Consider the following 13,184-nt stretch of genomic DNA (forward strand, 5'->3'; position numbering starts at 1 on the left):
CTCTCTCTCTCTCTCTCTCTCTCTCTCTCTCTCTCATCTCACTGTCTCTGTGTATTGCTCACATGCTCTCTCTCTGGTTCTCACTCTGTCATACAGAGGCAGCTCCAGGTCAGTTCTATAAAAATGGATATATTTTCAAACAATGGCATGTCTTAGTTATGTGTCTGTTGCTGGGACAAAATACACGCCACCCAGCGGTGGAGCAGAGCACAGGTCACAGTGCCGCCGGGCAGCGTGAGCGACAAGGGTGGGCGAGCCTCGCTCTGTCCCTTGTGCTGTGTCACCTGCCCACCTAGGGCAGGTGTGCCAGTCACAGCCTGAATGCCAGCATCATCCTTTAGATTTTACTATGTCTGCAAAACTTGTCCCCGTGCCTGCATGAGGCTCTAGGGAGACACCAAGACACAAGCTGTAACATCTTTTAACCGTGTTTTGAGAGCACTCTCCTGATTTTCCCCAGGGAAGTACTCTTGGGTAACCAAGACATGGGGCGTGAAAGAGGCCTGGCTCAGGGTGGCTGTGCTGCCAGGCCAGACCTCATGGGCATCTCCTTCCCTGACCCCTGGCCCCTGGCTCCTGGGGCATCTTCTGAAATGCAGGGGCTCCCCAGGACAGTTCTGATCCAGATCCCCACCTGAGTAGCCCTGTGACTGCCCTCAAGGGGTCACAGCTCTCTGGGGCCCAGTTCTTCCTTGTAACAGTACAGTCAGCCCAGGTGCCTGCAGGGCCTGGTCCCAGAAACCCACGTGGACACCATCCTCGGATGCCCCAGCCCTTTGAGTAAGAGGCCTCATTTCTGCTAGCTCCAGTGCACATCCGCCTGCACACCGGGCTTGCCTCTTGCTACCTGTAATACCACACCCAGTGTAAATGCAGCACAAAGTGTTATCCACTGTGTGGTTTAGAAAATGATGGCCAGAAACTAAAGCACTCTGAACACAGGCGTGTTCTCCACTGCAGTTGGTAGGAGCTGCAGATGTGGGCCCCGCCCATGCCACCGGCCGACTGTGCTGGCTCCCATAAGGGAGTACATGACATAAAAGGTCCACAGCCCTGCGTGCACTTCCCGCTCGGGCTGAAGGCTGGAAACGCTGGTTACTGTCACTTACCGAGTGCTCAGCCAGGCTGGGGGTGTTGCTCAGTGGTGGAGACCAGCCTAGCCTGTGTGAGGCCCTGGTTTGCTCCCCAGAACAACAGCAACAGCAGCAACAGCAAGGCCCTCCTTAGGTTCAGCACACAGTCAGTATTATTTAGTGCCCGTAATAAGCAAATATGCCTGGCTGCGTGTGACTGGAATATATTGTCTTTCTATAACACAATAAACTGATTTCACCAAGTCATGAAGCAGGTGATAAAGGCCAGCTCCCTTGTGCGTGGAAGAAGCGGCCAGAGCCTCAGTGTGGGCTTTGTTGGTGCGTGGTTGGTATCTGTTAGTGTCACCGTTGTACTCACCAAGAGCTGGAAACTAGAATTCAGGACAGTCATTCTTTTAAGAAAACAGACTCTTTAGCATTTAAAGCCATGAATTGCCAGGGGCCACCAAGGAAGATTGAGATTTTCCATCCCTACTGCCCAGCTGAGGGGCCAAAACGTAAGAGACCTTGTGGAGCAGACTCAGCAACTCTCCCTTTTCTTTCTCCTTTCTGGGTGTGAACCCGGGGCCTTTGCACCCCGAGTTGCCCCCTCAGGCCTTCTGGTTGATTGATTGAATGACTGATTGATTGGTTTTTATTTGGAAATAGGCCTCACTAAGTCACCGTCTTGCTGAGGCTGAGCTGGAGTTTGCCATGCGTCTGCCTCAGCCTCGCAGAGCGCCGGGTCACAGCATGCTGCCCAGCGTCACGCCCAGCCGCCCGGGCCTTTGTTTCCCAAGAGGCAGGCTCCTGCCGCCACTGTGCGCTTGCTCACTCCTTCGTTCAGGGTGATCCAGTGCAGGGAATCCCGCCTTGGGGCCAAGCTGGTCACGTGCCGCGGGCTGTGCCTGTGGCCTCCCTGGGAGATGCACTCAGAGGCAGCCTTTCTGGCCTGCACCCAGATGGACCGCTGCCTGGGCAGAGGCCCTCGTGGGCCGCGCGATCAGAGCTTCTGGGCGGGGAAAGGCCCGTGGTCCTCTTCCCACGCCCTTTGTGTGTGCCCCAGCCGAGAAGGCACAGCTTGCCCTAAGCTGCTGCCGAGCTCCCAGGCCTGCGCGGGTGCCGGCAGCACCTCCAGCCCACTCGCTCAGGAACCCTGTGCGCCAGAATCTCCTCGGGGAGGCCAGGGCCCACAGACTGCGTGCGCAGAAGGCGCAGAACGCCATGCCGTCCCTCCGTAAACCTGCTGAGATCATGTTCTGGCAGCCACCGGCCACAGCACATGCACTCTGCTGCACCCACGTACCTTGGCCACACTGTCCCAGAGGGCATGCTCCATGTGTCACCTGACCTGAAGAGAGACTATCGAGACCATGCAGTGCCTCTGGCTAGAGGGCGCTGGGCCTGTTTGTGGATGCCGACGTTTTCAATTAGGTTTATTGGTGTGTTTTAGGTAGGCATCTTGATCCTGTTCACTACCAGGGATTTGTGCCTGTACGTGGCAGAGCTTGATTCTGTTTCCCGCGCCCTGGTCCCGTCAGCTCCCCTCTGCTCCTTGCTCGCACAGTTCTGTCCCCACGTCATCCTCTGGTCCTCTTCCCTCCCTCCCCTCCCCCCTCCTCGTCCCTATCCCGCCTTCGCATTTGAGCACTTCCCTCCTGTTCCACGGCTGACAGGCCCTTGTGTTCATAGCAGTGTCACACCGTGCCAGACTCTTGCCTGCATGTTACCCTTTAGCAGACTGCTTGGAGTTCTAGCTGCTGCGCTCTAGATCCAACTGCACCTCATCGTGCAGCTCCACAAGGTCTGCTTAAACTAAGAAGGGCCCAGCGCGTGCCTTTGCAGTCACTAAAGGCGCTTTATATTAAATTGATGATGCTGCTGTATTCCATACTCTACCTTGATTGTCTTAAATTTTATTCCGCTCACCTGCCTGAAGTTTTTATCTACAGTACAGTGATCACTGGGGATGTAGCCCAGCGGCTTAAGCATCTGCCTGGCAAGCACAAGGTCCTGAGTTCGATCCCTGGTACTACAAAAATAAATAAATAAAAATTAATGTAAAGGTTAAAAACAAACAAATACAGCACCATGATCTTTTTCTTCTCTCACCTTGTCTCCTTGGCTCTAGGTTTAACATGCCTCATGATGACAGCAATAAATGCAACGAGGACTCGAAGGGCATACAGCACGTCATGTCCCCCACCTTGACCATCAACTCCAACCCCTGGGTGTGGTCAAAGTGCAGCCGAAAATACATCACTGAGTTTTTAGAGTAAGTCCTGAGCTTTGCTTGAATCCAGACCACTAGAATCGGGCCCACACGGAGTGAAGTGCCACGTGGGAAAGAAATGCAGACTCAGCATTCCTCTTGGGTTGTTATTGCTGTTGACGTTCCCTGTGGGAGGGAAGACACCCAGCCTTTCATCTGCAGTTCCCAGCCTTGCCAGTGTCTGGAACATCACAGACTGGGTGAAAGGAAAGGTTTGGATCTCCGAAGCCATGTGGAAATGTTGCTGGATTTGGATAAAGCATTTGAAATTGGTTCAGTTTTGGAAGAGTCTATGATGCCGTGAGGAAGGCCACAGCATTCTCTAGTGGCGTGGGCCTGGAAAGGGCTGGGACTGAGGTGACCAGTGAGGTCCCAGGGAGGCTGCACCACAGCACACCCGGCTGTGGGACCAAGGGTATCGCCTCCCCTTCGCTCTCCCTCCCTCTTTTTTTTCCTATTTTGTTCGTAGCTTCCTGCCTGGCTGCTCAAGGGTCCAGTTACATTGTGCGATGCCCCTGTGTCACACATGCATTGTGCTTCTCCCCCGATGTAGGAAAGGCTGAATGACTGTTTCGAGACGAGTCCCTGTGTATACTTGTGAAACCACAGGGAGGAGGGGTACACTAATCAGAATTCGTTGGGTGTGGATTTTCCAGGAGGGATATTTTGAGAAGAGGGCATTTTTTTCTTCCTAGGCAGGGGGTACAAGGTGTTTTCTTTCTGTGAGTCACTGATTCACTTACTCACTCATCCCTTCAGCAAACATTTAGTAAACATTGATGCAACGGACCAGGCCCAAGCTTAAAAGAGACGCTGTCCGTGTCCCTAAGCAGCTTACAGTCTGGGAAAGAGTAAAGCAGAATAGGCAGCTGGCCCAACTGTGACGGTGTCTCTGTGCCTAAGTCGTATGCAGAGCATGTGGCTTGACAAAGTGCACATCAAGAAGGTACCTGTGGCTGCTAGGCTTGCCCCAGGTAGGAGACCAAAAGCCAAGTCCAGAAAGAAGCTGGCTCTACTGCCATTCGATTGTGCGGCGGCCTTCGCCTGTGTCAGGAGCACGGTCCCTGTTCTCATGGCAGCTTCTTCCTTCTCCCCACAGCACTGGATACGGCGAATGTTTGCTCAACGAACCTGAATCCAGACCCTACCCCTTCCCGCCCCAGCTGCCAGGCGTCTTTTACAGCGTAAATAAACAGTGTGAATTGATTTTTGGACCAGGCTCTGAGCTGTGCCCATACATGGTAAGGCGAAAGGTTTGCTTCTGCCCTTATCTGCTGCTTCTGGGCCTCTTTGGACTCACGGATTCTCGGTGGCTTCAGGCTCTTTTATACCAGGGAGAGGTGAGAATAAGACAGGCTGCGGATGCTCTTGGGATTGGCAGTGCTGAGGCCGAGGAGGCCCGCACACAGGGCTGCACAGCTCCGCCTGCACGAGCATTTGCGAGGGACAGTGAGGCTCCGGAAGTGCCAGGGCGTGGAGCTGGCAGCTGCAGGTGCAGCCCCTGCCTCTCCCGTCTCTTCCCTTGCCGTGCTTGTCGAGGGCCCAAACTTTTATAGAGTCAGGAAGGGCATCTGTGCAGCTCCTGCCTCGGCCTGTCGGGGTCTTACCCAGGGGCCACCTGAGGACCATCACTTCTGATGGCGCCCAGCAGGGGTGGCTGTGGTTTCAATGCTGGTGACGTGGGTATTCGGACTGCTGATGTCATCAGGTTGGAGGTGATCAGAAGAGGGCACGTGGGGTAGAGCTGTCAGAGATAAACTGGGCTCCAGTGAGTCCAGAGAAATAATTTTTTAAGCTTAAGTAACTTCGTGCATAGCAGCGTTCGATTCTGTGCTTCCTCGTAGTGGCACGAGGTAAGAATCGCTGAAGTGTCCACCTCAAGAGAGATCCCAAATGCCAGAGCCTACAGCAGGTGGAACACAGCCTGTACCTAGAAGCATGCTTGTGCTAGAATCTCAGGCTAAGTGCAGGAGACACAATTTATAGCATGTGCTCTCAGCTTAACGAGGAGGAAAGCCTCAGGAAACAGGGTAGCCGGGGCGCTCTTCTTCTCTTCTTTCAATTAAGTTTCCAATAACTTCTCCACTTTTCTGCTACAAGCATGGTTTACTGTAATAGTGAGGGGAAAGATTAGATTCTCTAATCTTTTTTGAAAGTTTGCCTTAAAAGAGATGAGACATAGCAGAAGCCAGACTGCGTGGAGGCGGGAGGAGGCGAGCTGGATGGGTAGGTGGGTGCATTCTATGGGTGGAGCCAGACCCCACGCACTCCTGGTGATCCCTAGGACTTGGGTCGGAGCACTGGGGCTGGTGAGGCCATGACGGCTTCTGCATGGCCGCCTCTAGGGAACGGGGAGTGGACAGGGAGACGGGGAGGGAGAGGACGCAGGGCTCTGGCTCGCTTGCGAAGATTCCTTTGCTTATTGGGCTAACTGCTGCATGAGGATCCATTACGTTATTTCTTAATACTTTTTTTTTTGATGCCTGCAATAGTTCATGGCATTTTGTCTCTTCTCTGGCATTCCCTAAATATCTTAAAACTGATTCATAATATGATCATGATATGTGGTTCTAAAGGAGAGAAACCACAGACACATTAGTCCTGAGGTCAAGCCCAAGTCAAACAAGAAGCAGTCTGAGGCCTGGACTCTAGTCATGCAGGCCAGTGGGACAGTGAGTGTGGTCTCTGTCGCCTTGAGCCTCAGTGTCCCCATGCCTGAGGACAAGGGCACGTGTCGCAGGCAGCCCTGCCGTGCAGTGTGTGTCTCGGGTGTGTGGCGCCCCCCTTTTATGCCACTGTGTCCCCATTCCTCTCCCCGGGTGCCTGAGGTGTCACTAGCAAGACTTTAATTGAAGAGGATTCTGCTTTGTTTCTTACCGACTTAATCTTACTGTCTCTTGCTGTCATCCAACTGAATTGGAGCAGGTGCAGTGCAGACGGCTCTGGTGTGACACGAACAGGAAAAGCTGCCAGACGCTGCACACCCCCTGGGCCGACGGGACAGAGTGCGATCCTGGAAAGGCAAGTAGCAACCCATTCTCTCCTGTTTGGGGGCAAAGAAGCGCATGATGTGGCCGGTGTTTAGGGTACAAGACCGCTGCGTCTGGTTTAGCTGCACAGTGCTCTAAGGAGAGCTGGGCTTCCTGCTGACCACCGTGAGGCCTCCTGCAGGCCGTGCCCCCGCCAGGGGTGTGCCTGTCCTTACTGCCTCGGAGTTATGCCTCCCAATGTAAGACTTTCTCCCCTCTTAACTGTCCTAAAATCCCAGCATGCTTCTGCACTGAGGAGCACAGTTAGGGTTTCTATTTGCTTCTCTTTCGCTTTTGGAAGTGGCACTGGGACACTGTTACAGCGTTAATGGAGTAGCTTAAGATCAAGGGCGCCCAGCAGTGCGGCAGGCTTCCTGTGCTCATTGCTGTGCCATCCGGCCTTCCCCAGCTTGTGCCGATCTCTTGAAGGACCTACAACGTCACCTGTGCCCGTGCCACACCTGTGTCCACCCCCGATTCTCATGAGCTGGGCGGGATGGTTCCCTCTGATTTGCTCATAACTCAGCCATCTGGGTTATTGTGACCTGTGATGACAGAGTCCTGCACACCCAGGACTGCGGCTCGCGTCACCTCCCGCACCTGTGCGTGCCTGAAGCAGTGGTGCTGGGTTAGTGGCACGGTCACCATCGTCCCCCGCAGGGTCTGGTCATAAATTCTAGATATAAATCCTGATGCTACCGAAGGCTCCTTAGGGACAGGGCCAGCCTCTCATCTGCCAGAGGTGTGATCCCTGCACTGGACTGCAGAGCCCTGCCATCCTCCCCAGGGGCCTGCTCCTCCCCCTGCCCTCGTCCGTTGTGCTCTGTAACAGTGTCTCTCTGTCTCAGCTCCTTTTCCTCCATTCCACCTTGTAGAATTAATAGCACCTAGAGGGTCTCCTTGGAAGGGGTCCTAAGAGGTGTCAGAACTTTATTCTCTCTCCTTGATTCTATAGGGAGCCTAAAAACATGGGCTAGAGAGATAGCTTGGCAGTCTAAGCACCTGTCTGGCAAGTGCAAGGACCCAGGTTCAATCCCTGGTACCAAATGCCATGCCAGCCCCAGAATCCTGGGCGTGCTGTACAGGCCACTGTAAATGAAAGTGGTGGTGCACACCTCTAATCCCAGCTTGGGGAAGGCAGAAACAAAAGGATTACTACAAGTCTGAGCTGCATAAAGAGGCCCTCCACCAAATAATTAATTAATTGTTTTTAAAAAGCAAGCAAAGCGATTTGCCGAAGATCACTCAGGTCACCTGCACCACACTGCGTGAGGCTTTTTGGGCAGGCCCGTGCTTGTCCTGCCGCATTGGAAGGGATGGCGGAGCTGAGTGAAGTCTCAGGCCTAAGCTCAGCCCGCAGCTTGCCCAGTTTGCGTGGGTCACGCAGGAAGACTCACGCTCTTCCTCTGACCTCTCCAGGTGGGCATTGTTCGGTCAAATCATAATGAAGACAATTTTGTATTTGACTAAAGCTAGTGGCAAAGCCGTCTCCCTGTAATGGCTCCAGGGCTGCTGCCGCCTGGTGGACAGGACCGCTGTTCCAGGAACAACCTGGCAAAGCCCCACAGGCATAATAGCTCTTAGGACTGCATTATCCTGAAAAAACCTGCATCTCTGCCCTAAGGGTGAAGCTGTGCCTTGTGCAGGGCACTGTGTAGTCGTGGTGGCTGTGGGCCCACAGGCGTGTGTAGGGATCTGCTTCTGTGGCTGCCGGGGCAGTCATTACACATTGACACTGTGACACACGGGCTCAGAGTCCTTCTAGACGCAGAGACCAGATGGCTGTGGAATGGGGCCTGGGGGACAGTCAGCCTAGCATCTACTTACAGCCCGGTTGCCGGCTCGCGTTGAATCTGCTTGATCTCAGCAGAACCCCTGGTGCTGCTGTGGCTCCTTGTCCGCCTGACACACCCACCTGCTGGGTCTGTTCCCTACAGGCTCTTGCTGGAGGGTCAGGAAGATGGCGAAGCGGCTTGTGACAAGTGACACTGCCCAACTTCACAGTGGCAGACTTCCCAGCCACTTCTGGAAGGGGCAGCACGCAGGGCTCTGCTGTGACGTTCTCTGGTCCACCTGATGCACAAGCGGAGGGGCAATGGGGCCGTGTCGCAGCTCAGAGGGCGAGGTCACAGGAGCCCGTCTCAAGTGTTGGTGTCCAGCCAGGGCGGGAGGTCGTGAGCATTCCAGGGGACGGGCTCTGGGCTTAGGATAGCAGCTCCACAGAGGATGGGCAGCTGTGTGCGTAACTGCGTGTCGGGAGGTGGTCAGAGGGCCTCCCAGCCTTTATAAAAGCTGCGGCTATGTTAAAGATGTAGGCAGGATTTGTGTGTTTTGTCTACCTCACAGAAGGTAGACATGTTGGCCCAGAATTTCTCTGTGATTTTATGTTTAGTGCTGATTTCATAAATTGGTGATCTGTGCTTCTACTTATTTATTTATTAACGTGTGAGTGAATTCTGACTCCCTTTGCCACCGGGTTGGTCCCTCTCCCCGTCCCCATCCCTGTCCCTGTCCCTGTCCCTGTCCCTGTCTCCTCTCCATCAGTGTCTCCCTCTTTCTCTTTCCCTCAGCAGTAATCTGTCTCGGCTGCTGGTACAATGTTATTCTGACAAACGACTCACTAGTGTCCTTTTACTTTGCCCTTTCTCTGGTTAAGCCCATAAAGATTTTCATTTTAACCCAGTTCGTGAGGCCAAGGGTTGAAACTCTTTTGTTTCAAGCCTTCTTGGAACAAAACTGACTTTAAGTCCCTTTTCCAAAATATTTAAAAGATGCATTTTTTAAAAACATCACTGAGGGCCAGTGAGATATCCCACTTAGGCAGGTGTGGGGACCTGGGTTTGATCACATGCCACAGCCAGCCCCGCCCCTGGACATGCTGGTCTCACCACTGAGCCTGGGTGTGGTGGTGCACGCCTGTAATCCCAGCCCTGGGGGAGGCTGAAAATAGGAGGATCGCTATGAGTCTGAACTGTGTAGTGAGACCCTGTACCAAAGACAGGAAAAAAAAATCAGTTAAATGGTTTTGAATGCTTTTAAGAAAGGTTGACTGTTCCGGCTCTGGTTCCACCAGCCACATAATGTGTTGTTATGATGTAGCAGCTGTTCCACAGGTGGTGACAATTTTTCAAGTGTGCTAGTGAAATAGATTCTCAGGGTGTTTCCCAGACAACCCCCATCAGCCCATGTACAAGGTCCTCTGGGGTCCATCTCTGGCCATCTCTGTTAATGGCTGGGCCAAGCTAGAAAGGTCTAATTTGTTTTTAGTGAGAATTTTTGTTGAAGAAGGGAGCGCGGGGACGTTTCAGCATTACTCTGAATGGGCACCCTGGTCAGCCTTGTCCTGCTTTGCTTTGAGTTTATGGTGAGGGAAGATGTCACGTGGCACCTACTCTCGTGGAGGTAAAGCCTGTAGACCAGAGAGGTCAAACATTGGAGGTGTGTGATGTCAACAGGAGGCGAAATTTTGACGACAATGTCAGCCTCTTGGAAATGCCCCTTGTCCACCGCTGGGCGGGGAGCAGGTGCCGCAGCCTGGGGCAGACCCCCGGGGGCTGTGCCTCTGCATTCTACTCTCCTTTCTGCCCCGCAGCTGGCACCTGGAAGTCATCCTTCCATGCCTCCCTTTTCTGCAGAACTGGGGTGATAGTGGCACCTACTTGGGAGAGCATTGTGAGGAATGAGGTGATGTCATGGGTTCAGGTCACCCTTCAGGGAAGCGCTGGAGACCCGAAGGGTTTGGATTTCAGAAGCCCTTTGCTTTCAGCACTTTGCACGTGCAAGTATATAACGAGCTGGCTTGGGGCCAGGGCCCAGTCCAGAACACAGGCTCACTGTCCCTTCGTACACCGAGCTTGAGGGCAGACTGTGCACGGTATTTGCCACTGTTCTTTGTTTTGACTATGACCTACCACCTGATATCAGCTTTGGGGCTTTACTTGGGGCCAGTTTTGGGTTGTGGAGCTTCTCCGGTTTTGCATTTTGAGATCAGGGTGACAAACATGAAGTGCAGTGGCCTGTCTGTGGCCCCCTTCCATTGCTGTTTTGTGTGTCGCCGGGTGCTGAGCTGCATTGCGGGTGCCTCCTGTCACACGGCACAGAGCCATGGCGGGTGGCTCCCAGGTAGGCTCCCTGACAGGCCAAGCCAGAGTTAGTTTTTCCAAGAGCCACCACTTCAGCCAGACCTGTTTCTCTGCTGATCTTTGTCCCTGTGGACCTGCTTTGTCCTCTGTGACAGCCCTAGTCAGTGGTGGCTGTGGGCACTTGGTCAGAGTTTAAGTGTAAAGAACACCCAGGTTCTGGAGATTTAGCACAGCTAGAACAGTGCGCAGATACTCCGCCCTGGGCGGTCCGTCCTGTCCTCTGCGATGCGTTCCAAGGTGTCTTGCAGCTGCCTGAAATCCTAAGTATTGCTGTACTCTACCTGTCACAGTGCTTACTATACAGATGTACATACCCACAGTAAGTTAAACTTATAGATTTCTGGAACTTTCTCTGGATATTTTCTGACTGATCACTTGAAAGTGGTGTGCAGGAAGTGGAGTCCCAAGGGGGGACCCCGTTGGGATTTGCAGACTGAGAGCTGGTAAAAATGATGGTATTTGAGACATTTTGGGGGAAGGAGAGTACGCTAACATCTATTTTCAGGTTTTCTTTTTTTTACTTTTTAAGTCATGACCTGTGACATTCTTAAAGCGTCACCTATGTGGCTTGCATTTTGCTTCTACTGGAGAAGGGGGCTGCAGCTGTCTCTCTGTACTTGTGTGTACGTCTATCCAGGAGATGCTGACAGCTACTGTACAGACAAACATAGAGCGACCTCTGGGCAGGGTGGGCCAGACGCCACCTCACGCCTTCTGCACACAGGCCAGAGAGAGCCATGCCCTCCTCAGTGACTGGGCCGCCACCCACCCAAGGGAGGGCCGCTCCCTCCAGCCCTGCCCTTCTCATCCCCCCAGCGCCCCACCCCCGGCCTCCACCCAGCTTCTGCCTGGACCTGCACCCTCCCTGCAGGGAGTCACAGCCGCTGCTCCACTTCAGAGATCTGAGGGGCCAGAGCAGCGTGCCCTCTGGCCACCATTCTTCCTCTGGCCACCATTCTTCCTCTGTCCACCACTCAGTGACATTAGCTCTGGGTCGTGGCTTCACACCCAGGCATGGCAGAGGGTTGGCATGGGCCTCCCACTCCGTCCTGCCGAGGAGTTTGATTACTGTTGTTGTTGTTTGTCCTCTGTGGCCTTTTCCTGCCGTAGGCTGGGGTTTCTGAAATCGTTGTAAGAACAAAGCATTGCCCTTTGGGCACTGAGTGCTTAGGCTGATCTTAATGTGCTTTCTTGGAGTGAGTTCCTGATTTAGTTAGAATTGGGTTTTCTAACCTCCGAGGACCATAAAGCACATTTTACCACTCTGTGACATCTCCAGACCTTGTTGGAGGAGAAGCACTGCTCAGGTGCTGGCCCCGTCTGGCCTGCAGCCTTCCGCTCTCCCCACTCAGGCCCAGTTCCCGAGTCCACAGCCGAGGTGAACGGTCTCCCCGGCCGCCTACAGCCGTGTGCTCACTGCTAGCCTTTTTCCAGCCAGCTGTCAGTACAGGCCCAGGCTCCAGCCAGTACGTGTGAGATTACAACCTCACTGTTCCCTCCATTCATGTAGCTGGTGGGTTTACAGCGTTTCAGGCCAGCGTGGGAGAAAGCACAGCAGCTCAGTTGTCAGAGGGGACAGCAGGTCAGATGGGGCTCTCCGACAGCAGCCTCTCCCTCACTGTTCCCCTTGTTGAACACAGCACTGCAAGTTCGGGTTTTGTGTTCCCAAAGACAAGGAGGCCCCCATGGTTGATGGAGCCTGGGGAAGCTGGAGTTCCTACGGAAGCTGCTCCCGAACGTGCGGCGGGGGCATCAAGACGGCCATTCGCGAGTGCAACCGGCCAGCGTAAGTCCTGGAGTGGATCTCTGCATCGCTGGGGTGGGCGAGGGCAAACGGTGAAAGGGGACGCTGGGGTGGGGTGCTGGGGGCGCCCGGGACGCGTGCACGGGGCCCAGCCCCTGCCTCCCTGCTGCTGTTCCCTGCCAGATGCGCTGTGCCAGGTTTGTCAGCAGCTTGATGCCCTTGCCTCCGGCTGGCCCGTTCCCCGAGTATATGATGTAAAAATAATCGGATGTCTTTATTCCTAACCACCCCGGGGTTAAGCCCATAAGAAATTATCCTGATAAATAATTTGATGTGTGTCGTTTCAGACTTTTAAAGATGTACTATGTTTCACATGGCACAGGACTCGTGGGATGTGAAGGAAGACTGGCACTGCTTTTTAAACCCAACTCTATATCTTAGCTCTTTGATGTTTAAAGCCAGGCCTCTTACCCTAACTGCAAACATGGTGATTTCTTTACAAACTGAAAAACTGCCATCTCTACTGGGCAAAATTATTTATTGTACAGCAAGTGTCATTATTTTCTGGATAGGCGAGACTTTAGAATTCTTTTTGAAGTCTGATTCAGGATATTCCATTTAAAGGAGTGTTCCGTACTTTTCTGTGTTAGGATTTTCTCCCTTTTGAGACTGTAGAGCAATCCTAGATGTAAATCACACCGTAATCGGACAGGCGAGACAAAGAAATCACTGGAGTGAAGCTGTCGGCCAGAGGGGTTGGAGCTTCAAAGTGAAACAGAGGTCCTTCCATTCAGATGTAGGGCGCGGATCTCGTTAAAGATCTAAAGGTCCTCTCCTGGGTGTTTGCATGGGAGGTTCGCAGACAATGCCGCGCCACCACACGTGGGCACTGACACTGCGTCATTAAGACGCCTCAGTCGCTTG

General features: G+C 53.4%; 1 protein-coding gene across 1 annotated transcript in view; it reads left to right on the forward strand.

Moving 5' to 3' along the window:
* Adamts9 (ADAM metallopeptidase with thrombospondin type 1 motif 9) overlaps nucleotides 1-13,184 on the forward strand; it is a 141,497-nt gene that overhangs the window by 29,588 nt on the left and 98,725 nt on the right. The window contains exons 9-12 of the mRNA XM_004644783.2: nucleotides 3,205-3,348; nucleotides 4,445-4,586; nucleotides 6,271-6,366; nucleotides 12,157-12,302. Coding sequence (XP_004644840.1) covers nucleotides 3,205-3,348; nucleotides 4,445-4,586; nucleotides 6,271-6,366; nucleotides 12,157-12,302 — 528 coding nt within the window. The remainder of the gene's footprint in view (nucleotides 1-3,204; nucleotides 3,349-4,444; nucleotides 4,587-6,270; nucleotides 6,367-12,156; nucleotides 12,303-13,184) is intronic.

This window comes from Octodon degus, unplaced genomic scaffold (assembly GCF_000260255.1).
Source record: "Octodon degus isolate 3935 unplaced genomic scaffold, OctDeg1.0 scaffold00210, whole genome shotgun sequence".
Taxonomy (NCBI): Eukaryota; Metazoa; Chordata; class Mammalia; order Rodentia; family Octodontidae; genus Octodon; species Octodon degus.